The 27,903-nt window shown below is 36.6% G+C and overlaps 4 protein-coding genes and 1 long non-coding RNA gene across 6 annotated transcripts; 3 read left to right on the top strand and 2 right to left on the bottom strand.

Annotated features, from left to right (window-relative positions):
* Window positions 1-647: 647 nt before the first annotated feature.
* LOC136282747 (uncharacterized) lies at window positions 648-3,995 on the top strand. The gene is made up of 3 exons (XR_010718407.1): window positions 648-782; window positions 1,684-1,759; window positions 3,779-3,995. It is a non-coding gene; the product is annotated as an uncharacterized lncRNA (long non-coding RNA).
* A 4,296-nt stretch (window positions 3,996-8,291) lies between these two features.
* On the top strand, window positions 8,292-10,857 carry LOC131795497 (transcription initiation factor IIB). The gene has a single exon (XM_059113084.2). The coding sequence runs from the start codon at window positions 8,365-8,367 to the stop codon at window positions 9,856-9,858; it is 1,494 nt and encodes a 497-aa protein (XP_058969067.2). The 5' UTR covers window positions 8,292-8,364; the 3' UTR covers window positions 9,859-10,857.
* Window positions 10,858-11,126: 269 nt separating this feature from the next.
* Window positions 11,127-15,565, bottom strand: LOC131795459 (galactokinase-like). Its single transcript, XM_059113033.2, has 6 exons — window positions 15,397-15,565; window positions 14,100-14,545; window positions 13,526-13,707; window positions 12,971-13,121; window positions 12,319-12,481; window positions 11,127-11,487 (listed from the first exon to the last, which is right to left on the bottom strand). The coding sequence occupies exons 1-6, from the start codon at window positions 15,541-15,543 to the stop codon at window positions 11,416-11,418; spliced, it is 1,161 nt and encodes a 386-aa protein (XP_058969016.2). The 5' UTR covers window positions 15,544-15,565; the 3' UTR covers window positions 11,127-11,415.
* Window positions 15,566-16,733: 1,168 nt separating this feature from the next.
* LOC131795452 (cleavage and polyadenylation specificity factor subunit 4-like) lies at window positions 16,734-23,251 on the bottom strand. Its single transcript, XM_059113025.2, has 8 exons — window positions 23,005-23,251; window positions 22,225-22,428; window positions 21,387-21,482; window positions 21,027-21,120; window positions 20,031-20,163; window positions 18,754-18,873; window positions 17,801-17,830; window positions 16,734-17,378 (listed from the first exon to the last, which is right to left on the bottom strand). The coding sequence occupies exons 1-8, from the start codon at window positions 23,105-23,107 to the stop codon at window positions 17,343-17,345; spliced, it is 816 nt and encodes a 271-aa protein (XP_058969008.1). The 5' UTR covers window positions 23,108-23,251; the 3' UTR covers window positions 16,734-17,342.
* A 76-nt stretch (window positions 23,252-23,327) lies between these two features.
* On the top strand, window positions 23,328-26,506 carry LOC131795488 (28 kDa heat- and acid-stable phosphoprotein). Of its 2 annotated transcripts, none has more exons than XM_066171069.1 (6): window positions 23,328-23,440; window positions 23,510-23,610; window positions 24,492-24,584; window positions 25,249-25,376; window positions 25,529-25,680; window positions 26,232-26,506. In XM_066171069.1, the coding sequence occupies exons 1-6, from the start codon at window positions 23,425-23,427 to the stop codon at window positions 26,270-26,272; spliced, it is 531 nt and encodes a 176-aa protein (XP_066027166.1). In that variant the 5' UTR covers window positions 23,328-23,424; the 3' UTR covers window positions 26,273-26,506. The 2 variants fall into 2 exon arrangements, with proteins under 2 accessions (XP_066027166.1, XP_058969053.1); XM_059113070.2 differs by having other exon boundaries at window positions 25,246-25,376.
* Window positions 26,507-27,903: the final 1,397 nt, after the last annotated feature.

The following is a 27,903-nucleotide window of genomic DNA, read 5'->3' as shown; positions in this document are numbered from 1 at the left end:
GAACAATTAGTGCGCGAGATACTAACGTAACAGTGAAACAAACCAAGAAACAAATAGTGCGCGAAATACTAACGTAACATTCAAACAAACCAAAGGACAAACAGTGCAAGAAATACTAACGTAACAGTCAAACAAACCAAGGAACAAATAACAGTCAAACAAACCAAAAAACAAAAAGTGCGCGAGATACTTACGTAACAGTCAAACAAACCAGGAAACAAATAGGTTATGATCATTTTGCTCCTATAAGCTATTAAACGGGAGAAGAAGAACAAAACCTGTGACAAAGGCTATTCATATTTACGGCACTTTTGGAATCGTTTCAGTTCTTATTCAACATTTGAAAAAATCTCTTGCTGCAAAAGAATCCTAAACCTCTGGGATGAAGACATCGCCATCAAAAATCAAACATTCTGTCTTCCCCACTCCTCACGGTGTCATTTTAAATACTGATTGTGAGGCACGCGGATAGCTCGAATTGAATTGCAAATACCTCGTAGTCATTAAGTATTCATTTTACTTGTGTCAGGATCTTTACACGTGGAAGTTAGAACTACGCCAGTCTGTCTGATTCAAAGCCTTAAATCGCAGATTTTGGTCGCAAAACTCTTCGTCTTACTTGTCCCAGACAGTTCGGACATCTGACGGTTGAAGTTAAAATGTTTGGTATCTTAAGTGTCGATCTTTGGTGTGTAACGGTCCTCGCACACAAGTTGCACAGGATGACAAGTCAACTGATTCAAACTACGAGAAGACAGAAGTTTGGTCTTCTTTGAACTCATGTAAGTTATTTAGCTTCTTCCTTCTACTGTTCATTGTAATTTACTTACAATATTGTGTATTTTTAGAGAGTCTCAGCTCTTCGCAAACAATACCGAAATAGCGACACTTAGAGACTTCAGAGGTTTCATAATTGAATTACTTGTATGCATCTTCTTAATCCTGGGAGAATATGTTTTATCATTTAGTGTAACTCTACTGCTTAAAGGTTAATTGAAAAGACCTCGGAAATTCATTGATATCAGTAAACAACTGAACGGAGGCAAAAACGAACAAATATCGTCATGATATGAGGATTGGGCTTTCTCCATCGCTGCACCGAGCCTTCCAGCATCTGTTAGGAACGCACCGTCACCACCTACTTTTTAATCGCTTTTTAAGACATATAGAGCTGGTTATTTAAAAAAAGTGTAGCCGTTGTTTAACAAACCGCCATCCTCAATTTAGCCAAAACTTTTATCTGAACAGTTATTTATGTGATCAATGTCAGGAAGGCCGAAAGTTATTTGTGAAACGGCATCACTCCTCTTACAGAGAATTCTTGAGGCCCGCTGCTTGCGTAAAAACCGCGGTTTCCTCAGGGCTCATGTAAATGATCGGCCCATAAAGTTTTAAATCGATTAATTTCAACTAGTACACCAGCCACTTGTTTTTACATTTTATCAATTGTGATTAGGTATTCTTGGGGAGTGGGGTATGCCGAGGGCATTTTAATTTCCCCAGATAACGTTTTATTCGAAAGGACTTTTCAAAAAAAAAGTCCTAAAAATTTCAGATTTTTTCTCAGAGCCTGCCCACTACCGCATTAAACTTTACTGCTGTGTGGTGAAACGCTAAACCTACTCTGTCCTGATTTTTACCGATTGTCCATCGCCACTGAACTTGTTCCTCTACCACTTTCAGGTAATCATAAAACAAGAAGGATGACGATGGATCAGGAACAAGATGATGTCCATGGAAACAGATACAGTCAGTACAGGTCAGTTTAATATTATTTCCTTGTCCGGTTTTTCTAGAGACAGTTGGAGCTTATCTTTCTTAATCTTTGTCGCACTTTAATGTTTTACTCTTAATTTTAAAAGAATTATTTCCAAATCCGAAGATTGAACAGAGAGAAGGAAAAACTAAAGAAGATTCAAATTTGCGGAACAAGAGTTCGTTAGGAAGGTTAGGTCTGAATTGGAAAAAAGGCATTAAGGATTTTCTCAATTGTGTTTTGAACTACAATTGTAGGCATTTTCGCCTTTGACATTCTATTGCATTACAACACGGATGATACCTTTAAGGAAAATTTATGAAAATCTGTAAAACAACTATCAATGTACAGAGTCGTTCGAGAAAGACACCAAAAGAAGTTTCCATGGCAACGTAACGAGTGGCGACTTTGAACTACTTTGTGATTTAAATCTCTACCTGTATAGTTTTTTTTTGGATCAATGACAATGTCTAAGTAACTGCGCACCTACCCTTCCCCTTACCCAACAGTAGCCCTAACGTGTCATAAATTGACTGTTGTTGGGTTAAGGGAGGGATAGGTGGACAGTTGCTCAGGCATTGATCCACTTTTGGTTTCTTGAGAACAAACATAACGAGGAGTGTTTCGTCATCGCCAAAATAGTGAAATAACGAAACTTTAAATTATTACTGAATCTTATTGACAATTTTTTCTAACTTTTATCAACGTTTTTTCGCGACAAAGTTATTTTAAACCGTCAGTAAAATTTAAATCGAGAATTGGATTTTAAAAGATATAGCTCTTCAAAGGTCGGAAACAAACCACGGTCCGTTTGACCTCTTTTGACGTTTCCTTTGCAACGATTTTTGACCTCGTGTGTATATTGGTATCCTAAGTGTCCTTATTCAACGTTCTCTGAAGGTTTGAGCCGTACAAAAGTTAAAGATGAAAAGGAAGTAAACTTGTACGAGCCTCCTCGTTATTACGCTCATTGACCCGAAAGGAACATGTAAATATACTTTAGCAACATATTGATTAGGACACGTTGTGTAACCAGTAAAGTTTTAGTAACAATCAGAATTTCTGAATTCTTCGAGGTAATAGAGCAGACAAAATTGGATCAGGATAAACGGCAATAGGATTTGAAGTAATTTTCGTCTGATTTTCAAATATTGGACGAAGAATGAAAATTACTTGTGAAGTCATTTTAGAATACAGAGAGAGGGGTCAGGTATGAAATCCAATGAGAACAACACAAATTTAACCTCGTGCTGTTTGGGTTCAATGATTTCCCGTAAAACTAAAACATCAGCACTAGCTGTGGACGAGAGTTTCCTTTTTTTCGCTTTTTTATTTTCAATTTTTAACCAAGAATTGTATAAAAAGTAACTTTCCGTGAACTTCTTGTTCGACCTTTCCACTCCTATGAGTAATCAACTAAAAAAATTTCCCCCAATAATATCAATAATTTGCAAGCAAAAAATAGCAACGATCTGATATTATTCAATTTAAGGCAAAATTTTTCTAAGTTACAATCCTTAGAAATTCGTCAGATAGTGATGAGAACTGATATTCAGATGTTTGAAATAAAGAGGTTTACTGACTCGATTCATGTCGTTTGAATGTACGTATGCGGCAAACAGAGTCGTTTAGTTTTGTTCTTATGGTTTCACTTCATTCAAGCGAATGAAATACTTAACAACTCTTTGAAGATTGAGAATTGCTTCTTCAGCTGCAAATGATATTTGCATTCTTTGAATCTTAACCCAGCTTGACGGCGAGCAGTAATAATTTGCACGTCAGAGAAAATGCCCTCTTTTCAATTTATTCCTTTAAATTTGTTCAAGACTTCTCAATTGCGAGGTTTAGTCGTCTGTCGTCGTAACATGATGCTTGAAAATCAATCTAGCATAATGCTCATAGTTCGTACAGCCAGACGAACAACGCAAGGAGAAAATCTCTTGAACCGAGACGGCATAATGAGTAGCTTGATTCAGTGTATACACGAAAGTACTGTTACTTAATCATTTTTTATTTCTTTAGATTTGAAAGATTTCAAGATCTTATGAAGCGAGAAGATTCAAGAAATGATGATGCCAGAGGACTCGAGAAATCTGTTGACTGAAATAAAGCTTATCAAAATTCACGTTTCTTCTGATTGGGAAAGAAGTCGCGAATAGCCGAGCGGTGTTTGCGGGGAAATTCTGTATAATAAGTTCGCGCTTTTAAAAGGGCCAACAGTATTTTGAAACAAAAAGTATTTTGGCGAGAAATTCTTCCTTTTAGTAGAATAACTGTGAAACTAAAAATGTTTGCAAAAAATTCTAAGTCTTTTGGCGGGAAAATTGTCCATGGAAAAAAAAAGGTCTGTGCCTTTGAATTGTGTCTAGTTTTGATCGAAAAATATACTAAGTCTTTTGGCGGGAAAAATCTTGCTCCATGCTAGAGATTTCCTCCCATCAAAATTCGGGTTTTCTGTTAGAATACTAGATGCTGTTCAAATCCGCAGAATTTTTTTTCCTCTTGGCAACCCTCCATACGCAAAAAAAAGTAAAAGAGATAGCCTATATCTTGACTAGTTACCAGGCCCTTTTAAAAGCGCAACTCTTTTTTTTTATTATTTGTACTCGGAAAAGACAATAAAGAGAAAAGACAAAATAACGGAAATGAAGTTTTTATTTGTTTTTCTTGTCATTCAGTACAATTCTTTATTAATTAAAATTGTTTCTCTTGGATTATAACATAAAATATTAGGTCTAACTCATGAATATAACTAATTATAAGTTGAAAAGATTTACAAAATCAAATGGCAAAAATAGCTTAAGTATAATAATGGCATAGCAAACTATTACATGTTGGAACATTCCGACCAACTTACTGAAGCAAATTAAAAATATGACTGAAAGAGAATTTACCAAATCGTGACAATAGCATAGAGAATTAAAGAATAGTCGAATTTCGTAGTGGATAGTTTCAAAATAAATATTCCATCCCGAAATTTGAAACTAGCGACATGCAGTTGCTGTTGAAAGAAAGTAGTTCCAGCCAAAATGATTTCAACTTACTCGAATATTGAAAAGAAAATCACTGCCATCGGCATAAAATCAATGTGATCAAAATAAATGTTATGATGAGATTAAAAAGTTTCATACCGGCAGGAATTTACGTTGTAGCGTTCTTCTTCTTCTTTCAAGCAATCATTGTTTGTGTCCTTCCCTAGATCTTGCTTAATTTTTTTGTCGTTGTGTTTTTGATCCTGCTAAATTTTATTTGATGAAATTAGCCTTTAAAATCTTTGACGTTTTCACTACACTTGTGATGTAATACGAATTTTTGAGCAGTCACTTGGATTTTTAACATTTGAAGAGATCAACTGTGTTTGTCTACCTTGCCAAATTACTTCCATTCGCATTTGAGCTTCTTCTCAAATGGTCTTAACTTGAAATGAGATAGAAATCTTGCCCATCACCAGAAAATTAATACTTGACTTTCAGAGCTCTGTTTTTGTTCTCAAAGAAATTATCTATTTTCTTTTTTCAGCAACTGGCGTAACCAAATTTGTTCTTCGGGAAACGTAGTCAGTAGGATTAGATTAAAGTTTGTTACCTTAAATATTGATTCACAACTGTCTTTCTCCCATAACTAAGTTTCATTTTCTTCAGCTCCATCCTGTCTTGGCTTTCAAAGCTTGTGGTCCAGGTAAAGAAGGCGTGTCACATGATCACATGGACATCAGAGGACTGCAATATAATACAAACAAACGTCTTAAAATTCGACGAAATTAAACTGGTTATAACAAATAAAATTGATGAAAATGATAAAGCGTTGTAAATAAAGGTATTTCGCTTCGCCTCTCTCATAAATTTGTTGTCATGTCTAAACTTAATGATCATGATCATTGCAAGGCGAATTTTTCATCCTAAACTCAACTGCAAGTTGGTCCTTTTTATTCCAGTGATCACAATTCATTACACATGCAGCTCTGATAAATGTAAAGATCTTATACTTCTTTCTCCGAATAAATTGTTTCAGGCTGACTCAAATGTAGTTTTTGCAGTTCAATAGCACAATGACATAAATCCTGCAACTGGGTTACGTTTTCGAGAACTATTTCGTTTTCAACAAATATTAAGGTAAGTGATGCCGTCAAGGAAGATTTCCGTATAACTCCATACTATTCCAAAACAAAGCATCGATCACACAAGTAATCTGCAATTTGTGTCATTGCCTTCTTCTGTCAAAGAACTGTATGTGTAATGAAGCATGGGTTTATAAAGTATTTAAGTATTATAAAGTATGGGTTCTTATTAAACCCAACAAATTGTCACTGTCTTCGGGTTACACTTTATGACCGTATCTCTTCACGACAGTACTTGTGATTTAGATCTCGAACTGTACATCTCATTAAAGTAGGCAAGGTCATCATGAAAATTTAAAAAAATCGCTTATTTTGTGGAGCCAAATATCTTGAAATTACACCTGAACAAAGCGACTTACAAATACTCGAAATTTTGGAACAAGAGACCTCTTTAGCTTGTATGTTTTGTTTACCACTGTCAGGTCATGTGATAATTCCCTAGAGAACTGTTTCTTTTAAATTTCCTCTTTTTCACGTCTATATGCACGCATGACTTGCAAAAGATGAAGCTGGAAATTCCCTTGAGGTCTGAGACAAGTAAAGAAAACATACAAGCCAAAGAAGTTTACATGCTTCATCCCCAGCACTTTCTCAAATACTTTTCAAAACTTTCGATGAATAAAAAAATTTTCCGTTAAATATTCTTTCTTGGCTAGTTAAAGCAAAATATAGTTATTCCACATTTTTCAGGTAAAAGGCAATGCCTTTGATAGATACAACTCTTTTTGCAAAACGCAGAGACAAGTTTGTGAACATTCCGATCATTCTTTGTTAGCGACAAACCCTTACCCTCAACGATCCTCTGAGGAATTATTTGCATATCATTTCTATTCATTTTTCTTACTGACACAAGCAAACGCGTTACCTAGCTCGACATTGTCTGGCTTTATGCCTGAGTGATTAACATGGTTTTGTGCATGTCTTAAGATAGCAGTCACATAAATATGTCATGGACCTATTTAAAATAAAAAATGGATTCTGGAGCTCACCTTCCAGTAATTCTATCCTTTTTTTCCTTCTTTCCATTATTTCTGTCCACTCCCATGCTTGATTTACGATGCCTCATCCATATTACTTCAAGGGAAAGATACAACGCCGTTATTCTCCGAGGTTTATGAGACTGTCTTGTACTGTTACAGCTATTCAATTAGGTTATGGAATGTTAAATAAAAGAGCGCTCGTTCAAAATAGAAAAATAAATAACTAAAAGAACTAAGACATTTTCTACCCACAAACCTCATCTGTTCAAGATATCTTATTTAAATGCTTATTCAGCGATAATCAGTCCTCACATTTCTTTTATCACAAGTTTGGATTGAATATACCGCAAAGCGACAACGTTCTAACCAGGCTAATGCTCGGGTTGGGTGGACTGATGCAATTTATTGATAATTATTTTCTTCGATACGTTCTCAGATACCTTTTATTGCTATTAAACAAAGCTAAGAGTGTGGAGTTGCTTCTCGCGAACACACGTTCGAAAAATTCTAAACATCAGTTCACAGTTCTCCCTAATTCGTAAGGCGCGTTGTACAGAAGAAGTTAAGCAGCAAAATTCACAGCTATCTCACCTGGTGTTCTGTTTTGAAATGCAAAAACCGTTGGTCCAGGTCAAATCTAAGTCCATGTTTAGAAGGAAGATTTGATTAGCTGGAAGTTCTTTCCTGCGAAGCAAAGCTCTTCTTACCACGAGGAACCGTAAAATGGAAATGAGTTGAAATATTTCACGTGCAAATTCAGGCACGCGAAAAATATCTTGGGAGCGAGATTGACGAAAACTTGGCCAAAGAAGTGCAAATCAATTGCATGATTGTTATGGCGACAGTTTTTCGTAAAGTCGATTTTCAAGCACGTGAAAGAAAGAGGGGTGAAAGTGCAAGGGGCAGGAACATGAAAAAATATAAAAGTTTACAGAGTTTCCCGGAGGAAGATGGTGCCTTGCGAGGTAAAGATTTTACCTACTCAGGGCTCAGTAAGGATTGAATAAGTGAAGTTGGCCTTAAAGGAAGCGTTCAGCGTAAGAAAGTGAAATTCACGGAGATCAGTTGAAGTTTCGAGTAGAATAACTTAACGGTCTTATTGGCTGAGTGCGAAAAATACATTTATTTGCCCCCAAATAAAAGTTTGTCTCCTACCAGTTTAGTATATTGTTAATATTTAGTTTAGATACTAAGTCAGTGGGGAAAGGCAGAGAGTCCTGAAGGGTAAATACTTAAGGGGACTGATAACTTTGATAACAATGGATTGTTCTTTAAGCAAGAGTCACGAATTTTGATGAAAAAATACATCGTCTCCAGCGATTTGCTTCCTCAATGGTTACAAAGTTCGCATTGCGGACCTTTATTTTCGGGGATAGACTGGAGGAAACTGGCACTAGTGACGGTACGCCTGTAACATTGGAACTTTTTCATGGAGGGCTCTTCGTTTGCTCGACGTCGTGCCACACTGTAAGTCTCATTAATCGATTGCGATCCACAAGCCTGCCGTAAAAATGCCATCAAAGTGCCCCGTTTGCAACAGAGAGGCAGTTGATGTAGAAGAAGGAGGAGAACTAGTTTGTACAGAGTGTGGAGCTGTTGTGGAGGGTAGAGTTTTCAACTTTGACGTTGATCGTCAAAATGGCTACACCGCCATGACAGCTGATGGTACGGCAAAGTTTGATGGACGTTACGATCTACCAAGTACAGTAAGGCAGCGACTACCGACAAGCGATACTTCAGTTTCTAAAAAGCGACTTCAGAAGTTCCTGTTTGAGCTTGCAAAGCGCATGAATCTTCCGAACGAAACTGTAAAGGAAGCAAAGGATTTTCTCTTAACAACTGTAACATCAAAAATTAAATCAGGAGAAATTCGACATATAAGTCGTCACAGGGACATTCTTGCTGCGAGTTGCCTGTTTATCGTTTGCAGGAGGAATCACATGCAAATAAACTACAGACGTATGGCCGAGATCGCGCAATGTAACATGTTTAGTCTCGGTAAATCGGTGAAAATCATTTTAAAAGCTCTCGATCTTCAATTGGAGCCGATTGGAACTGAGTCTTCGCTAGGATGTGTTCTTGCTCAGTTGGATGTTGAGGATAAGTCTGCTGAGAAGACCTGCTTTGATTTGTTTCACATTTTTAAGTACTTCAGTCTGGTCGGTGAGAGAAATCACTTTGCCTCTGCTATGGCTTTGGTTCTTATTGTACTGGAAGGTAAAAGAATCCCTCCACGCAAAGAAAAGATTGCAGAAGTGTTAGGAAAAAATTCTGTGACAGACACCCAGCTAAAATCACAATCAAAGAATACCAGAAGGGGTTTAATTGAACTGGCAAAAGATGTACCCTGGATTCCAAAATCACTTAAGACAACTGCCATTGCAAGGCATATTGATGACATTGTTGATTTCCACAAAAACTGCGGAAAGATGGATTTGTCTGCAGTTAAGTCTCTGTATATGAAGAGGAAAGAACTTGCACAAAACAATCGTAAGAGAAAGATACAGATGGCTAAAGCGCGCATAGACAAGGAAAAAACACAACAGCTTTGCAGCTCAAGTGAAGACAGTTCTTCTACTAATGATGCCCTGGCTGATCCTTCAGGTTCAAGCAGTTCTTTAACTAACCAAAGTAAGGATGGTGGTGTAACAGGGGATCCAGTAACACACAATTTGCATGTTGATGGTGTTGACAGAGGCCAGCAGTGTACTTCTGCAGATGCTCTAGAGTTTAGCATCGACAGTGAGCTGGATGATAATGATACCTTGATAGAAGGCCTGTTGAGAAGTGGCTACTCTGAAGAAGAGTTGATGGATGGTTATTTTGAATCAAGAATGGTTGATCTTCAGGGCAGCTGTGACCCTGAGGGGGAGAGAGAAGATCTGGATGAACTTGATATCAGCGAGTCTGATATGCATCATTATTTGAAGTCTGTTGCTGAAGTGGAACGAATAAGGAATCTTCAGAAAGATGACTCTTATCAAGCAGAAGGACAAAGTCAATAAAAGACAGGCTGAAATAATCAGTGAAATTATCATTTAAAGACAGTCCTCGCAACTTTCATTTCAACTCAGTTTATCTATTTATTGTTTAGCAACTAGAATTGACAGAGGTTCCTGCCTTAATTTGAGTGCAGGAAATGTTGACATGCCTATTTTGTGTTTCATGTGAAATTCCTCATGTCTTCATGCCCATTTTGCATTTTGCCATCATATTTGTTATTCTTTTTTCATTAATACATACAAGCTGTGGTCCTATTAGTGCAGGGGTTTCAAATCATGCTAGCCACCACTGGAGTTCTATCAGCAACTTTAAAACGTATTGCTGGTTTCTCTGGTCAAGATAATTACCTTTTGGCATTTAATTAACTTTTCATTGTCACCTACTTTTGCAGAGTGTGATGGCTACTTCAAAAAATTCTATAAAACCCCTGTTAGGGCTGAGTGGCAATTGAAAATGACACAAAATGGTGACTAAAATCCTCTGGATCTCAAAGAAGTCCAATTTTCAGAGAAGACAATCCCTTGTGTACAATCACATGATTTCTATTGGGACAATGAAACAATCAGATGAACAAGATCTATAATAACCCTTCAATGGGAGTGACCAAGAGAGAATTTCTCCTTACAATATCAATAAAATAACAAGCAGAAATGTAATGAGAATAAAGAAAGATATAAATTAGGGATTTATTAGTTGATCCGATACCAAATTCTCCAAATTAACACCTTGAGAATTGTATGGCAGGCAGCAAGGAAAATTTCTAGTGAGATCTTCAGAGTGAAAGGGTTAAATTTTTGTAACATGGACAGAACTTTGTAACAAGCTATACTTGAAACTGCAAGGTTATTTTGAATCATGAATGACCGGAGGAGACTATCCAACTACATTTAACCCTTTAGCTCCCAGAAGTGATTCACATGTAACTTCTCCCTACAATATCCAGCCACTGTCCAGCAAACTGGTATTGAGAGTACTCAAATATATCAGGTAAAAGTTATCCTGATCTAACACCAAATTCTCGCAACTAGTTTACAAGGAAATGAGTAGAAGCTATAGGGGAGAAAATGGCCAGATCCTGGCAGTTTAAGGGTTAAGTGAGACTTTTGCATATAATGCGCAAGACTCATTTCACTGGGATATAGAGCCAAGTTTGAATGCAAACAGGGAAAAGAGCACAATTTGCTCCACAGGCAAACACCTCCCATACAAGATTTTTGGTAGTTACTGAGGATATAAAATTTACCCAAACTAGGAAGAACAACACAATGGACAAGAAAATATTTTGCTTTATTGGTACAGTGTATTTTCATCATAAAAAGTACATTCTTTCTAACTAAAATACTGACACCTCTCAAGGTTAAATAATTCTATTACTGGAAAACCTATAAATTAAATTATTTTCGTGAAATTTCATGATAACAGCATAATGTGCAATCCATCACCTAAACCATCTTGACCACACCTTTGAATGATTTACTTAGACTGCTTTTTTTTTAGAGTTCAATTCTTGAAAACATAATGTAAGTGATGCCCAAGTAATAGCACAATAACTTCAAATATTAAAGACTTAGAGCTTTAGCTCCATCAGCTGGGCTGGTCACTAAACATGTAGCCTTGTTTCCATAGCCATCCTGGTGAAAAAAATATATATATATTAACCATTAACTGTCAAGAGTGACCACCACAGAATTTCTCCCTACAATATCAATACAGTGTCAAGCAGACATGTGATGAGAATTAAGAAAGATAACAATTAGGAGATTATCAGTTGATCCAAAACCAAATTCTCCAACATAACATCATAGTAACCATATGACAGGCATTAAGGAGAATTACAATTGAGATCTTGGAAGTGAAAAGGTTAATGAAACCAAACAAAGATTGGTGCAGGTGCATGCTTTTATCTTCTAGGTTTTGGTTTGGTGCAGGCACATGCATATATCTGCTAGTTTTTCAAAACCAAACAAGTCAAGCTAATGTTTTTTAATCTATTTGCTAACAGTGTACTCATTTTACACTCTATCCATAATCAAATCGAGAGCAATTAGCTTAGCCAATCAGATTGCAACATTTGCAATGGAATAATGAAAGATTTATCCTATTTTTGCATGGTTATTGACATGTTTTTATGTAAAATATTATTCAACAGATTATCATAGATCACATCATTGCCTGAAGCAAAGTGATTGCAAGACTAAAACATTCATTTTTAATAATGGCCATTTTGCTATGTCATGATGTGTTTCTAACAAAAAAAAAACAAAAAACAAAAAAATTAAAGAAAACACAGATGATCTATTAGTCCCCAGTCAAAAAAGGTGATTTACATGAACTTTCATTTGCTTCAAAAAGTCAAGACCACAGTCAAACTTTAGACTAAGAAGAACTTAGCATCCACTCCCCAAAAATACACCTGCATTCCAAGCAAACTTTAGAGCCATTAGTAGTGTAGTAAAACTAACCTGAATGTGTTTTATGAGACTGTCAACTGAGGACTTCTTCACCAGAGTAACAGTACACCCACCAAAGCCACCACCCGTCATACGGGAACCGTACACCCCACCTACCTCCATAGCAAGTTTAACCAGTAGGTCAAGCTCTTCACAGCTAACTTCATAATCATCTCTACAATCAAAACACACAAGAAACATCAATTGTTAATATTTCTGACATGGTATCAAATAATTTAACTGAACACATGGAAAAATATGGAGATTAAAAAAAAATGAGCACAGTCATTCCACTAAAATTTGCTAAGTTTACCAAGTTCAGCCTTTCAAGATGGCTGGATGTAAGCCAGATGTTTTTGGTTATGTGTGGTTTTGTGGACCATTTTAAGGCTATCTCCTTTGGAATCCATTATCACACCATAATGATGAGACAAGTTTAAACAAAAAAGGATTTTTGTAATATGCATAATATCACAGTAAAGAATATTGCCATCGCAAGAACAAGGCATGCAACCAAGAGCAGATCACCTTCTGAACACATATAACCAGTAAAAGAACAGGATCTGCTTCACTGTGCCTCTTGCCAAGCCAACCACACAATAAATACAAAAATTTTTAAATTAAGATGTATTTAGTCAAATCTAACACAGTTTGTATATAATACCGTAATGAGTTGTGACTTTCCACCATCAGTTTTCCAAACTTCTCATATTCCTCCTTTTCAATGGCTGCCGCAGCTTCAGTAGTTCTTTGAATTTCTCCAATCACATGCCTTGCTCTGCGGAACACAACATCTTCTAGCTTTCCTTTGCTGGCTATAAATTAGAATAACAGTTTGTTCTAGCTCATTTCAAAAGAGTAATTCGTATTACTTCCTAATATATGACTAATCTGGCTCTAGGATTGTACAAGTTTATGTCAGGTGAAGCAGGAAAAGCCATTCAGCTCTCACTTGTGTTACTTTGTTGAATTCTAATTATGGACTTTAACTTAAAATAAAAGAGAAAAAAGAAAAAAAGTTGTATTTTTTGATAAATGGTAATTTTATTGCTCTGAATTGAAGAAAGCGTGAAAAAATTTCATGAACTATGAATATTTTTTATAGTTGTCTAGCATGTGCTCTTCCTAAGTAAGTAGTCGCCTCCTCTTTAGTTTCAAAGATTACTGAGAGCATGCCAAAGGGAAAAAAAAATTAAAAATACTTTTCTATACCAGTTACCTTCCAGTTCAGCCATGGTAGCTTCCCTAAGACTTAGTTTTCCTAATGCTGCTGCTGCTGTTTCACATTGTTTCCTTCTTGTTGGGTACTCACTTCCTGTTAGTTCATGCCGCACATTGGAATTAGTTACTAGAACAACTAAATCAGGGTTTGTCATTGGCACAAGTTTGGCTTCCATAGATCTAAAGAAAAAATGTTCAACATTCATTCTCGTGATCATTACCATGGCAAAGCCATGAGTTTATCACACAACTGACAAAAACTCTGCAAGCACTGCTCCTTGGACAACTATGCCGGTTTGAGTAATTGAATAATAATATCAATAAGTAACAGCACTGATTACTATAAGCAAGTATGCCATGGAGAAGAAATGGCCTTGAAAGTAGCCGCAGAAATGAATCGCATTCTATGTAACATTAAGTACTCCATTCTAGTCTTGGTCCTTATAAGCCAAAATATCCTTCCAAAATTTATCTCATGAGGGTTTGGGGTGAATGGCACCCTGACCCTCCACCCTCCCACCAGCTATACCCCTAGAGCTATGTCATATATTCCTTTGAATCAAATATCTTACCTACAATCAAGCAGAAGAGCATTGCCTTTCTTTCCCATAACAGAGATAAACTGATCCATTATCCCACATGGCATCTTAGCAAAGTCATGCTCTGCTTTTTGACATACCAAAGCCTTTGCCTTCAAGTCTTTTTGCTCTTTCCCAGTTAGTTTTTCAAGAAAAGTATAAGTGGCAACTTCGAGAGATGCAGAACTAGACAACCCTCCTCCCAAAGGAACTGAGGTTGCAATCATGGCATCAAAAGTAGGGATTTCTCCTGGAAAGTTAGCAATGACACCCTTGACATAGTTAGCCCAAGATGGCTTGCCAGGAATCAAGGGCTTCTCTGGTGTTGGGGCAGGAAATGAAATCATCAATGGCTCATCTGCACCTTTTGCAATAGTACCTAACTGACAAACATCACTGTCTGACTTTCTTCCAACTATTACTGTCACAAGCTCTAAAGCCTGCAGAAAATACAAAGCAACACAATTTAGTTCACTGCTCAATCATTTGGTTATTGAGTTAAGTAGGCTGCACTCCAAGAAAGGCCATAACAATGTTACTGTGAGGGGTAGGGTTTTAAAACCTTTTAGATAAAGTGTGCAAATTAAAGAGGTTTAACCAAGCTAGAATATCCTGTGTCATTTCCAAAGAGATCAGTCAACCTCAATAAATTTATAAGGTATTTATAATTCTATCCCTTGTCCACTTGAAAAAAATTTCCAAAATGACTTTTCTTATAAGCACAAACCTAAATAAAAGGCAAAATCTAGAATTTCTGAGGACAGAAATACCAAGATCAGGAAGCTTACCGTCAAAAGACAGCGAGCTTCCAGATCCGTATACCACATAGCCACTCAATTTACTCTTACCCACCCCTAGCAATCTACTTGAGAATTCCTCTCTCTCCCCCCCCCCTTATTCCCTAATAAAATGCATTAACCAACAACGTAAACTCAAAGACTGTAACTGATTATAACTAACTACGAAAAAAAAAATATGTTAGAAATCACCAAGGAATAGAATTGGATTAAAATAAACATATCATAAAACTTAGAAAGAACTTGAACATCCAGCTACAAGCTTAAAGATACGTACAGACTTGAAATTTATAGTTTAGTTCGACTAAACCACCACAAGAATTGACGGATACTAAATTTCTTCTTTAAGATGCATCATTTATCAACTGCTCATTCATGGAAAAAATAAAAATAAATTTATAAATAAATAAAATAAAACTAAACCTTAGGAGAATAATTATCCAAGGAGCGCGTCCAACGCCACGAATACACACAGTTATCTAATACTCCCTTACCATTGGAAAAACAAAGCCATCATTGTAGTCTGTATGCTCCCCAATGAGATTAACTCTTCCAGGTGCACAAACAGCAATCGTAGGACAAGCCTGAAATTTTTCTTCGAAAGAAGTTTTCGCTATCTGAAGAATGTCTGCGGACGCCATTGTAAATCAAATTAATTTGTCCTCAGTCTCTCGGTTGTCATGTGAGCGGCCAAGGTGAGCGTCCATGTGAGCGTCACAAGGCACAAAACTAATAATTTATGACATCTACAAGAATAGAATAGCCTGGATTATTACAATACAAGGATGAAATCTGCTAAAATTGAAATAAATTATAATTAAAGAAAAGACCCTTTACTGAAGTATGAGAGAACACTGACATTTTTCAACCCTAAAATTCCATAGACCTTTTACCTAAAGAATTCATCACAACTTTTCCAGTACTGGTTCACGAGCAAAATTGTGGAGCCCATTGAAATATAAGCAAAGATGGCGCAGTCAAAGTCATTCTTAGACAAAAGCCTCAGTATATACATCATGGGCTATTTTTTTCTTCAATAATGATGGTTTTTTTTTTGCGTCTCTCAGGCGAACACGAAGCGTGAGTCACGCAAGGGAGCCAAGCTATCACGACGTACCGGAGTGACGCATTAGGAGTGCAAACGCTAACCTCGCCCATTCTTCGGACACTTGCGAAAATTAAATTTCCTAGTGGCTGTTTCTACTACTCGTTTTTGTCTTACCTTCTCAACTTTTCAAGTGAGCAAGGTACATTTGGTAGATATAAATAACTAAGAAAGTTTACACTTGTTCGCTCTCAAAGCAACCCAAATGAGACACTGGGAAAACTTCTGGGTGGAGCATTGACCGAATTAAAGGGGCCACAGTATTTGTTTCTCCTTTCGTTAAATCCTGTTTCAGAAATTTCAAGGTGAATTGCAAGAGGGGAATTTGAAATATCTGGGCTAAACTCTTCAAAAAAAAAATAATAATAATAATAACTGAAAGCGTTTACACTTGTTTGTTCTCAAAGCACAAACTGAACGAGACAGGCAAATCTTCCGGGTAAAGCATCGACTGAGACAAAGGAGCTACAATATTTGTGTGTACTTTTTGGTAAATCATGTTTCAGAAATTTCAAGGTGAATTGCCATAGGGGAATTTGAAGCATTTGCACTAAACTTTTTAATCTGCAAAGACTGAGATGTACCCCTTTAGGTGGAGATTGAGGAAGACTGGACCATAAGGAGGTTGAGAACTGTCAAACATAGACTTACCAAAGTCATGTAAACAGAATCTCACACTTCCTTAAATAGGTCCCTTAATTCTTAATGGGAGATGTGACAGATAAGATGGGGGACTGAGTTAATTTATTTGACAATACTGCTCTTGCAAAAAGCTTACTTTACAATAGCACTCCTTACTCAGAGATCTTCAACTATCAACACAACCATGTCGCTTAAAATTTTTTCATAAAAAAAACATTCTTATATGCTATGTTACAACACTAGGATTTTACAACCCTTTTTAAAGAATTCAGAAGAATATTTCAATACCCCTTTTCAAATGTTTTAGTCATCACTAATGCAAATTTCATAAATGACAGACTCAACATTTACTAGCCTTTATCTAAGTTTCCTTGCGGCACATTGTCACACATTGGTACATTAAACATGCTTTTGTACCTTCCACAAAGCTACACTGTAAGATAATGTTACAAAAAAAGTAAAGGATCATTCCTACTGCACCTGGGTAAATTTTACTAGAAGGACTATGGGATCAGGCCCAAATGTTACCCTTACAAAGATGTATATGATAACACTTGTATATCAAGGACATGCAATAGGTACATATTAACAAAGAGTAAGAGTGAGCATCAGTTCCTCCATGGTCCAAGCACTTCTGTAGGTATGAACAGCTAGTAAGTGTCTCTTTATAAAAATACTTCATCTTCCTTGGCCTCATAATCCAATTAACTCTGATCTTGATTTAGGACACTGAAAAATTCACAGAAAAATAGGTTTAGAGTGATCCACCGCAAGGAGCCAAAACTTTCTGAGCTCAACATTGGCAGCAGCTGCTTTTAGAATGTTTAGGGGCATCCATCCTTTCACCTCTAAGGTATAATGATCAATTCTTGGCACTGTCTGCGGTATATTTCATCATTCTTAGCTTGGAGAATTTGGTGTCAATCAAGAAATATCCCATAGTTGATATTTTTCTTACTTCTCATTGCTTTTCTGAATGAAAATGTACAGATATTGTGAGCGGAAATTTCTGTTTGGTCACTCTTGAGAAACAGTTAAGGGTGATCATCATGCTCCAGAACTCAGCACAACCCCTGCCAAAGCTTAAACCCACACCACTGAAGGAAAATTAAAAACTGAAAATTTTAACAGCAGATGTGATTCAGACTCACCTTGTTTGCATAGTGCCCTTTGTCCCCACACTGAACAGAAAATAAAATGAAAAAATTATGAGAACAGCAGAGAGAAAAAGGAATGAAAAAAAATTAAGTTGACACAGCTGTTCTAAATATCAACAAAAATCCGATTTTCTTTGGCTTTTTAACCATTTAACTCCTAAGATCTCTTTAGTAATTCTCCTTTCTGTCTGTATTATAGTTCTTGTGATGTTAGTTTGGAGAATTTGGTATTGGATCAACCAATTATCCCCTGGTTAATATTTCTCTTTATTCTCATCACTTGTTTGCTTGATACTGATATTGTTGTTGGTCACTCATGGGGGTTAAAAGTTTAACATCCACGAAACACTCCAAAGAAACCTACAAGCTTTTGGTACCTGGACTACATGTGCATGTACCAAGAACATTCTAGAAAAAAAGCAAGTACCTATAGATGAACCAGTGTTAGAGAAAAGTAAAACAGGGTTGCTTCTTTTTTGTTTTCCTTCTCATTCTGATTGGTATAGAAATATAGCACCAATCTCTCAAAAAATCAGGGCCCAGTTACATAAAGGTGGGATAATGCTATCCCACAAATAAATTGCTATTCAGTGGATAAGTGATAACAAAACATATAGCATTATCCACTGTATAGAGATCTATCCAGTGGATAGCGTTATCCAATCTTTGAACAATTGGGGCCAAAATTCCACATGTTCACTCCTGTTTCCTATGCTTTTAACTGTTTGCTTCTTTTCCCCTGGGTTTTTATGGGCTCTACATCATACCACCCTTCGTTTTTATTGACTGCAGTGATTAATTTAGGTTTGTGCAAGTCAATCAGAAACATTCTAATTGAAGAATTTGGCTTCATCACATGCAAAAGTGCAAGGTGTTGGCTTTGGGACAAACCAAGTAGTTTGCATATCTAATTAGCCTTGACAGATCTATAACAACTTTACACCCACCTTGAAACAAGTGACTGTTTCTAGAGGCCTTCTCATCATGGGTCGATCAGTATCCAAATGTGCATTTGTTGTCACTGGAACAATATTTACATTGATATTTTGATGCATCCCTTGTTGATTCTGCAGAAAAAAAAAACAATTTTAGGTTAAGCCTGCACTCCAGCAAAGAGGTCCACTGCAAAGGAGATTCCAGTCTCCATTGCAACATGCAAACAGGCTCCCACTGGATTAGATGCTTGTCTTCAATCCACCTTTTTCAATTCCCAAAAAACCCATTTCACATCTTAAGTGAAGGAAGAAATTGTGAAAGTAACATGTTTTGCCAAAGAACACACACAGGGATTCCTGCCTGAGAGTCCAACAAATTCATAACTAGGGCAACCCAGTCACACACAGAAATACTTCCACCTCCAGCTGTAACTGCATTCAACCCATTAACTCCCAGAAGTGATTAACGTGTAACTTCTCCCTACAATATCTATGCATCATCCAGCAAAAAAGGTAACGAGATTACTCAAACTTGTCACTTAGAGGTTGTTATTTGATCTAATGCCAAATTCTCCTAACTGATTTACCAGGAAATGTGTAACAACTAGAGGGGAGAAAAAACAATCAGATCTTGGGAGTTAAAGGGTTAAGAAGACAGCCAGCTTTAAAAAAAGTTACCACAATGTTTTCACTGAAAACAATAAAAATATCTGTTGAATAAGACAGAGATTTAAATCCATGCTAGTTACAACAGCAGATGGCAAGATTTGAACTTCTGCTTTCATTACTTTACCCATTCACGCTATGGGTAACAATGATCTTATTCAGTGCATTAAGATGTATTTGACAATTATTTTCTGTTGGGTCCATGTAGGCATTTGAAGATTCAATTGAATCCAAATCCACCGTTTCCTCTCAAACACAAAAATCTATGGACAACTCATGACAACTACAGGTCAAACATTGAGCCAGTCAGTTCAATGCCCCTTGTTGTAAACAACTGTCTCTGAATAAGGCTGTTGTATGCAACTAAAAATAACATTGAAAATACCTAAAAACTGTCATCCAGGCCCCAGTTGTTTGAAGGATGGATATTGCTATCCATTAGATATACCTCTGTCCACTGAATAGTGCAGTGTGTTCTGTTAACACTTGTGCACTTGATAACGAGTTATCCATTGGATAGCTTTATCCTTCCCTTGAACAACTGAGCCTTGATGTATAAATGATTGATTTGGGAACTGAAATACTTCAAATGATCCATTGCGATATGGTATTTTTAAACCAACCTTATAGTTTTCTTTGTGGGGATTTGATGGACAGCTGGATGCTTTGTGACCAGGCTGATTACAGTAATGACATACAATGTTCATGGCTTTTTTCTCGCTGCTTTCATCTTTCACAGGAAGCTCAAATCTTGGACTGGAAAAAAAAAAAAAAAAAGCATCAAAGTCCTATCTTCTCTATACAGGCCTTTGTTCATTCTGAGTCAAACATCAGTTCAGTCATCAAAAAGGTCCCCCATGCAACCATTTAACAATAAAAAAAAGAAATGGTCCAATTACATGGGGGGCTCTTCATCTAAGTAGTATTAGGTCACTTTGGAACTTAAGTATCATTAAAAGAGTTGATAACATAAATTGGCCACTGTAAAGAGTACAAAAGCTGACATTCTGAGGGTGAACCCTTTGTCAGAGCACTCTGATGAAGGGTTAACAATCAAAACGTCAGCTTTTAAACTCTTTATGGTGGCCAATTTAAGTTATCAACTCAGTTGATATACAAGATTACCCTGTTATACTCTCCCACCAATGCAGCACCACACTTTCATAAGAAACTTAACCCTTTTATTCACTTTGGAACTTGTTGCGTTGATTCTTGTACATGTAGCAAGAATGAAATCCAACAACAAGTTCAGATAGAACCCAAGAAATAGCATTGGGAGGCAAACATTCCTGCCATGGCTCCAACTTGTCCTCTCCTTTTTTATTTTAAACAAAAAGTAAGAGCCTGTTTGCCTCCCAAAGGAAAAAAAACTGTCACCCTGCCCACTATTAGACAATAAATAGATAATTAAATAAATATCAGAGGAGCACCTGCAGAGAATGATTGATCTATGTTAAAACAACAAAACAAAGTCACAAAGTGATCAAAGGATTTAAACCCTGTGGTCTCTTGTAGTATCAACACAGCAAATAAATCACTTACAAAATAAAATAAGAAAGTCAAATCTCATAAGAAAGCAATGATAGATGCAAGCTGACTAATCACACAGCACAACTTACTGCATATGTTTACACTTAGGGCCTTCAGGACAAAACCCACACATGTAGTTCAGGCAAATAACTCTCCTCACATGTCGATGCCTACAGCTTGGACCTGATATTGAAGAATAAAACAATAACATATGCTGAGATGGTTGCCAGTCATATAGAACTTCATTTTTAAATCTATTATCATAAGGCTTCGTTGTTGTTCATTAAAAGACACTTATCCTGGCTAATAGTTTTTTTTTCTACTGTCTATTCCCATCTTTTTGCCTTGGTATTGATATTATAGAAAAAGTTATACGTTCATCCCTTTTAATCTTTTCAACCTTTTACCAGTAAATTGCATGACAGTAATAGATATATGTAATGACATACCATGCTTGCAGAATCCTCTGTCATACCATGGACAGTCCTTTATCTTAGACTCAGGATCAATGTGAAGGTATTGGCATTCTTTGTTACTACATTCACCTTCATGAATTAAATCATGTTTCAGCTTAGTATCATGTATCATTTGATTAATTAACAAATCTGACATGCACATCCACTGGCGCACTTTATGGTTTCTGCAACATCATTAAGACTCCTCCTGAATGGAAAACTAGTCCTTTACAAGTTTAAAGTTAAGGTAAAGTCTGTATTCAAGCCAAGAGGCCCATCCATCTTTCCAGCTTATACCAGTATTCCTAGCATGGAGTGAAAAACAGTTTTCAGGGTTTGTACCCCTTTTCAAAAACAAATTTCAAGGACTTTCCCAGAACTCAGATTTATTTTTCCAGGACTCCAAATTTCACCTTAAACCATTTCATTCCCAAGATTTCAAAATCAATTCTCTTTCCTGTCTACATGCATTTCTTAAAACACTAATTCTGAAAACTTTATTGCTTGAGTAAAGAAGATTTTCAGAGCTTCCCAGTCTTGGAAAATGTCATAATAAAATTTTAGGACTTTCCAGGTTTTCTGGAACCCGTATAAACCCTGAATATTGCAACCCCTCTCCCATCACAAGTTACCCCCAACATTCCCCAAGTTTTCCTGAAATTCTCCAAGAACCACTCATAATCTTGGGAAGAAAAGAACACTGAAAGAGTCAATTGTCTTCTTAGATAAAGGTACCATGATCTGATGTAACTCTTCATTAAATAAAATAAAATCTGTTTACTTGATCTACATTAAATATGACAATTTCAAAATAATAATGGTATGCACTTACCAAACTTGGAATAAAAATAACATTCAGGCATTTTTGTCATGTCATATTCATGAAGAAACTCGCATTGATCACCCTTTTTACACAGCCCTCTCAGCCAGTGCTTACAGACAACTGTCTTTTCACCTTTGGTGTGTCTAAAAGGACAAACTGGCCCTCGATTGCACATGTTCCTCATAAAAAATTCACACACTGCTGCACCAGACTCTGTACAACAAAACATTGCCAAGAGAAGAACACACAACAAAAAATAACCATTGTCATTTAAATCATAACACTTTTTGAACATACAAAACAAGACAGGAAAACTGCAAGTAGCAACAATAATTAGTTAATGGTTTTATGGTTTGCATGCATCTTTATCACAAATTTGATAACACAATAAACATTAATGACTGTGGAAATATGAAATTCATATATATATATATATACTGCAGATTAAGAAATGAACACTACAAAAGCAGAGATAAAAGTTGGCTTAGCACTGCACTGGTATTGCAGACACCATGGGATTAAATCCCATACAGGCCTGAATTTTTTTTAATAGGCCTTATTTTCACTACAACTTAAGAAGTGTTCATTACTACGAAGATCGCTTTCATATTAACAATAAATATTGTCTAAATATTGTAGACATCAGCGTGTTGAGAGTTTGATATTTAACCAGGTCTGCTGGGTTCAGGTACATTGCTAGGATTTGGGGTTAAACTAATTTTAAAGAGATTAACGTGCAAAAAGCAAAAATGACATTTGTCGCGACCAAAACTCGTTATTGAATGGTACTGTCCATGCCCGGGAACGGAAGAGGCTGAACTCCAACTTGGTTGTACAATTGCATCTCAATTTCAAACTTGAGATCTGCTACACTCGCCACGATGTCTTCCATTGTGACACAAAGCTAGGCAAATAGAGCGAAATCCTTCAAGAGATAGCCTGATTCTAAGTTAGCGTTATTCTTCCCAAAGAGATGACTGAAAAAGACTTTCCAATACAGTCGCACATGGTCCTCTGTCAAACATGGCGGACTAATACCCGGCCAAAATAACATGAAAGCAAGGTTGCTAATATATGCACGCTGACTTATCTCGGAGGTCCTCGAGGGCTCAACTTAGGTCAACCATTTCCTTTTTCCAATTCATGGGCAGTGAAAAATTTTAAATAATTTGTCTTAATCCTCGTGTACCGATTTCAGTCTGAATCAAAATGTCAAGACGAGGAGGTAGGTTTGAGCATTTCGTCGTCAAGTTGAACTTTTGAGCCCCGAATGAGACGTTTTTGGCTGTTTTAGGTCGAGGAAAAACACATCACAAAGGCAGGAGACGCCATTTTACCGATGCAGAGGAGCTGCAAATGGAGATGGAGAGAGAAAAGAGAAGACAAGAATGGAGGGTAATTTGACTTGATAGTGTTCTAGATATATCTCATTAGCACTCTTTTCTTGAAACAAATTAAATGAACAGTGCAGATACCGTCAACATGTACAGAATTTAACAGAGGATGCTGAGGAACTTAAATTAAATGAAAATGCAACGTGAATTAAACATGATGCAATGCACACATGTACTGATACGTACCCTTTTAAACAAAAAATTCGACGCCTTATTCGCCAGATTATTTTTATCATTGAGGATAGATCTTTTGTTGTAAGACTTCAACTAAAATTTCCAATGTTGAATTAGTCATGGTCTGAAAAACTAAATCGCCGTCGAATAAGTTCCTCCGAATTTACAAGGAGTTAAGTTTGTTGTTGCTCGCTCAGCTGTTGATTTATTTACAACGATGCATTTGTATAATTTATCAGCACAGGAAGCTTCTATATGTCACTGTTAAAGAACTTCACTCCCCTGTTTTAATATCAGAGATGTATTTGTATTTACCTTCAAATATAATTTTTTCAAATGATTTGCTCTTGGAATCTTTTTTATTGTCTTTGAAACACTACTGAATAAACGAGATAAGTTTCTAAAGAAACTGTGGTGCTGCATCAGTTGGGGTAGTATAACAAGATAATTTGATTTAATCAACAGAGTTAATATAATTATAAATTGGCCACCATAAATAGTTTTTAAAGGTGATATTTCAACCGTTAGCCCTTCGCCCTGGCAAAGGGCCAGCAATTCTTATTATAGGAGAAACTGCCTAAAACATAGTTGGTTTTCCTTAAAAAATATTTCAACTGAATTGCTCAGCCTTTATCATTTAACAACATAAATTGTGGCTTTTGAAACTAGAATTATCCATGTAACCTTGTTTTAACCTTTCATCTTCAGGAGAAGAAAGAAGGTGATGGTTCAGATGAAGAAGGTGCTGCTGCAGAAAAACCTGAGGCCAGCAGTGAGGAGGAATCTGATAGTGAAGAAGAGGTAGGAAATAGATGCTGTGGTCATCTAGCTTAAGGTAGTCCAAAATAATAATTGTTATTAGGGACAGTTGTTGACATTTTGACAGCTGGAGCAATTGTCATCATCATAGTCACACCTTATGTCAAGTCAGAGTCAAGTCACCCAAGTCTTGACCCTGATAATGTCCTGTGCTCAGTTGTCAAACCATTAGTTACTGCTAGTAAGAAAAGTCCTTTTTAGTTCCAAACTAACCCAAGCAATCCCATCACACTGTCAAATTTTACCCATGGGTCAAAACTATTTGATAGAAAATGTATACACTTTTTTAATGGTTTAACTGGTAACACACACTGATATTTTGTGAGTTGCATGGTGTTTTCTGAACCTCATAGGGACGAGGAAAAACATTTGCAATGAGTAAAATGTGTGCTTGTATTATATGTTAAACCATGGAATAGAGGAATTATTTTTCCATTATGATTTCCACTTTCCACTATGATCTCCATTTTCCATCCATATTTTGCCCTGCGCCACAGTGTAATACTGTGGCATATTTTGCATGTTCTCATGCCTTAATATGGTAAAATGGCATTGTAGTGGAATAAAGGGCATTTTGACTCTATCTCACCTTGCTTCCCTAACCAAAAGCACTGAAAAGCTTTTTTTCTCTTTCATTTTATAACAGGTTAAACCAAAAGGTGTAAGTGGTCTCATAGAGATAGAAAATCCCAACAGAGTCACTTCAAAAACAAAAAAGGCCTCAGAGTTAACCAATGATGATAGTAGTACTGTGCAACTATCTCGAAGAGAGAGGTTTGTCATAAAACACAATAGTTTTATATTTCAAGGAGTATATTTTCTTCTTGGTGATACTAATATTATGAATTTTAAAATATCTTGAGCCGTGATTGATCCAAAATTTTTACATTATTTTTTATTTTATTGTCCTTGATTTTTCTCTTCAGGGAAGAGATTGAACGGCAGCGTGCAGCACTGAGAAAGAGGAAACTACAGGAAGAAGGGAAAACAGATGAGGCCAGGGCTGATCTGGCACGACTAGCAGTTATACGGAGGCAAAGAGAAGAAGCCGCACGCAAAAAAGAAGAACAGAAAAAAGGTATTACCCTACCAAGCATTTCAGGTGTTTGTGGCTTTTAAGTGTAACTGTATGTGCTTTGTATTGGGAAAGCATTTCTTCAGTTGATAGTAGGTCACTCACAGTTTTAATCATCAATTGTATATTGATTGTATGAGATTTTTGGGTAGAGATGGCTACTAATTATTTGACTGTGAGGAGTGACCAGCATCTAATTTCTTCTTTCAGTATCACCCCTGAATTGAACTTAAAGGTCATGAGAACAAAGGAAATGATCACCAACCAAGAAGCTCTTAATTGTGAAACAAATTCTCCCTGTCAATTCCCTGGGAAATGTGTAGAGAACAGTTTGGAGAATATGCATTCTGATGTTAGGATGTGAAGGGTTAAGGATGTTTTATTACATAAACGATTTGAAGTTGCAAAAAGTAGATTGGCACAGCTTGTACATCAATTACATTCCAAGGATAATAATTATTTTGAGATATTTCAGCCTTGAGATGTGCTCTCTTAAGATCATATGGTTTGAATTCAAAATTGCTGATTTATAACAAATCTTTGTTACTTTACAGCAAAAGAAGCTGCTGATGCTGCTAAAAATGCCAAACGATGATAGAGGCCTAATAAAGGAGCACTGTCCTGTCGTGAGAGCATTTAGGATAACAGAACTGAATGAGTAAAGGCAGAAGTGGACAGATTTGGTGGAGATAATCGTATTTTTCGTACACTTGTAAAGTACTGAGACAAATTCTTGTAAAACGGAAGTAAATTTGAAACCTGTATCTTAATGTGGGAATGTGGCCACTTGAAAAATTACATTTTAGTCTGATATTAATTTTTCAACCAATTGCAAATGCACTTGTCAGCTTTTTGATTTTATGTCGAAGCTGGTGGCTTCTTATACATGGATAGATTGAGAATGACATAAAAAGCCCGTTCTTGTTGGACAAATTGTCTTTGGAAAAGAAGAAAAACAAAGAAATCTTATTTCTTACACGGTTGAGACTCGTTTAAAATACCGGCTAATTGCTTCCCCCAAAAAAACGCTAAAATAAAACTTTCTATGGATCATAGCTTGTGGTGGAATCAGCGTCTCAATCCGTATACAATTGGTTTCGTTGACCCAAAATACCTTATTCTATTACAGTCGAACAGTGCCACGATCTACTAAGCCTTTTATGTCTAAGATCTGATTGTTAGTTCTCCACTGTAGCTGCCACACATTTCTTACTAAATCGATGATGAGAATTTGGTGTTAGGTCAAGATAACTTTTACCCGATAAGTTTGAGTATTCTCATTACCAGTTTGCTGGAAAATGAATGGATACGGTGGGGGAGAAGTCACATGTTAATCACATTTATGAGTGAAAGGGTTAAAGAGTAGGCGTACCCAAGGAGAAAAGTAAACTGTCGCGGTGACATTCTTATAAAGTCGCCAACGAGAGGTGTCTCATTACAAGGAGTAAATACAAGCTTTAGTCATCTCACAAAGAAAAAGTAACCTTGGAAGTTTTTGCGAACCGTATCTCTGAGAACTACTATGAAAGGAGAATTTCTTGCGCCCTTTGAAGGGCAAGTTGCGAGAAAAATGAAATGACAGGCTCAAGTCATCGTCATAAGATAATTGGGATTCGTCCGCTGAGTTGATAATGTAAATATTGGCCACCGTAAAGCGATACTTAGGCTGACGTTTTGAGCGTGGCGTCAGGTCTTGTCGTCTAGCGCCCGGGCAGTCAGCTTTGGAAACTCTTTACGATGGCAGTTGATGATAAACTGACCAAATTATCTAGAAAGTCACTCCCTTTATTCTCCCTTTATTCCCTAGTCATCGTTAGTTACATAACAGTGAACTTCTCTGCACATCACTCTGATGTATAGTGCGTTAAAAACTTTTTGCCGATGGCGAGAGACATGGGCATGAACACGATCGTGTAAAGCTGAGACTTTCATCAAGTCGTCAGTGATCATAAATTGTATTTAGTTACCCGTGATGGTCATTTTAAGGCGCAGTCAAGTGACGTCCTTTTCTCTGCCGCTTACCTTGAACTTACGAGTTTTTAAAACAAAACAACAAACACTTTCACTGCAAACTGAATGAAAAAAGATGTAGAATGTGTCGAATTTAACTGACAACTTTTTCAGCCCTTCAGAGCAGCGTTCGAAAACACTGAGAAATAAAACTAGTTCTCTCGATGCCTGTTTTCTTGACGCGACAGAGAGTTATCTAACGAAACAGTCTTGTTT

Source organism: Pocillopora verrucosa, chromosome 8, assembly GCF_036669915.1.
Source record: "Pocillopora verrucosa isolate sample1 chromosome 8, ASM3666991v2, whole genome shotgun sequence".
Taxonomy (NCBI): domain Eukaryota; kingdom Metazoa; phylum Cnidaria; class Anthozoa; order Scleractinia; family Pocilloporidae; genus Pocillopora; species Pocillopora verrucosa.
This window is presented reverse-complemented; position numbering and strand designations above follow the sequence as displayed.

Bases quoted from the DNA above. Each gene is read 5' to 3' on its own strand.
- LOC131795497 (XM_059113084.2), top strand. From the start codon at position 8,365: ATGCCATCAAAGTGCCCCGTTTGCAACAGAGAGGCAGTTGATGTAGAA.
- LOC131795459 (XM_059113033.2), bottom strand. From the start codon at position 15,543: ATGGCGTCCGCAGACATTCTTCAGATAGCGAAAACTTCTTTCGAAGAA. The intron at 13,708-14,099 runs GTAAGATATTTG...TTTTTTCTTTAG, and splicing joins GCTCTTCTGCTTGATTGTAG to ATCTATGGAAGCCAAACTTG. The intron at 12,482-12,970 runs GTATTATATACA...TTTTGATTGTAG, and splicing joins GAAAGTCACAACTCATTACG to AGATGATTATGAAGTTAGCT.
- LOC131795452 (XM_059113025.2), bottom strand. From the start codon at position 23,107: ATGGAAGACATCGTGGCGAGTGTAGCAGATCTCAAGTTTGAAATTGAG. The intron at 22,429-23,004 runs GTACCATTCAAT...TTTGTTGTACAG, and splicing joins TCCGTTCCCGGGCATGGACA to AGTCTGGTGCAGCAGTGTGT. The intron at 20,164-21,026 runs GTAAGTTGTGCT...TTTTTTTTCCAG, and splicing joins CCTAAGTGTAAACATATGCA to TCCAAGATTTGAGCTTCCTG.
- LOC131795488 (XM_059113070.2), top strand. The intron at 25,377-25,528 runs GTTTGTCATAAA...TTTTCTCTTCAG, and splicing joins CAACTATCTCGAAGAGAGAG to GGAAGAGATTGAACGGCAGC. The intron at 25,681-26,231 runs GTATTACCCTAC...GTTACTTTACAG, and splicing joins AAAAGAAGAACAGAAAAAAG to CAAAAGAAGCTGCTGATGCT.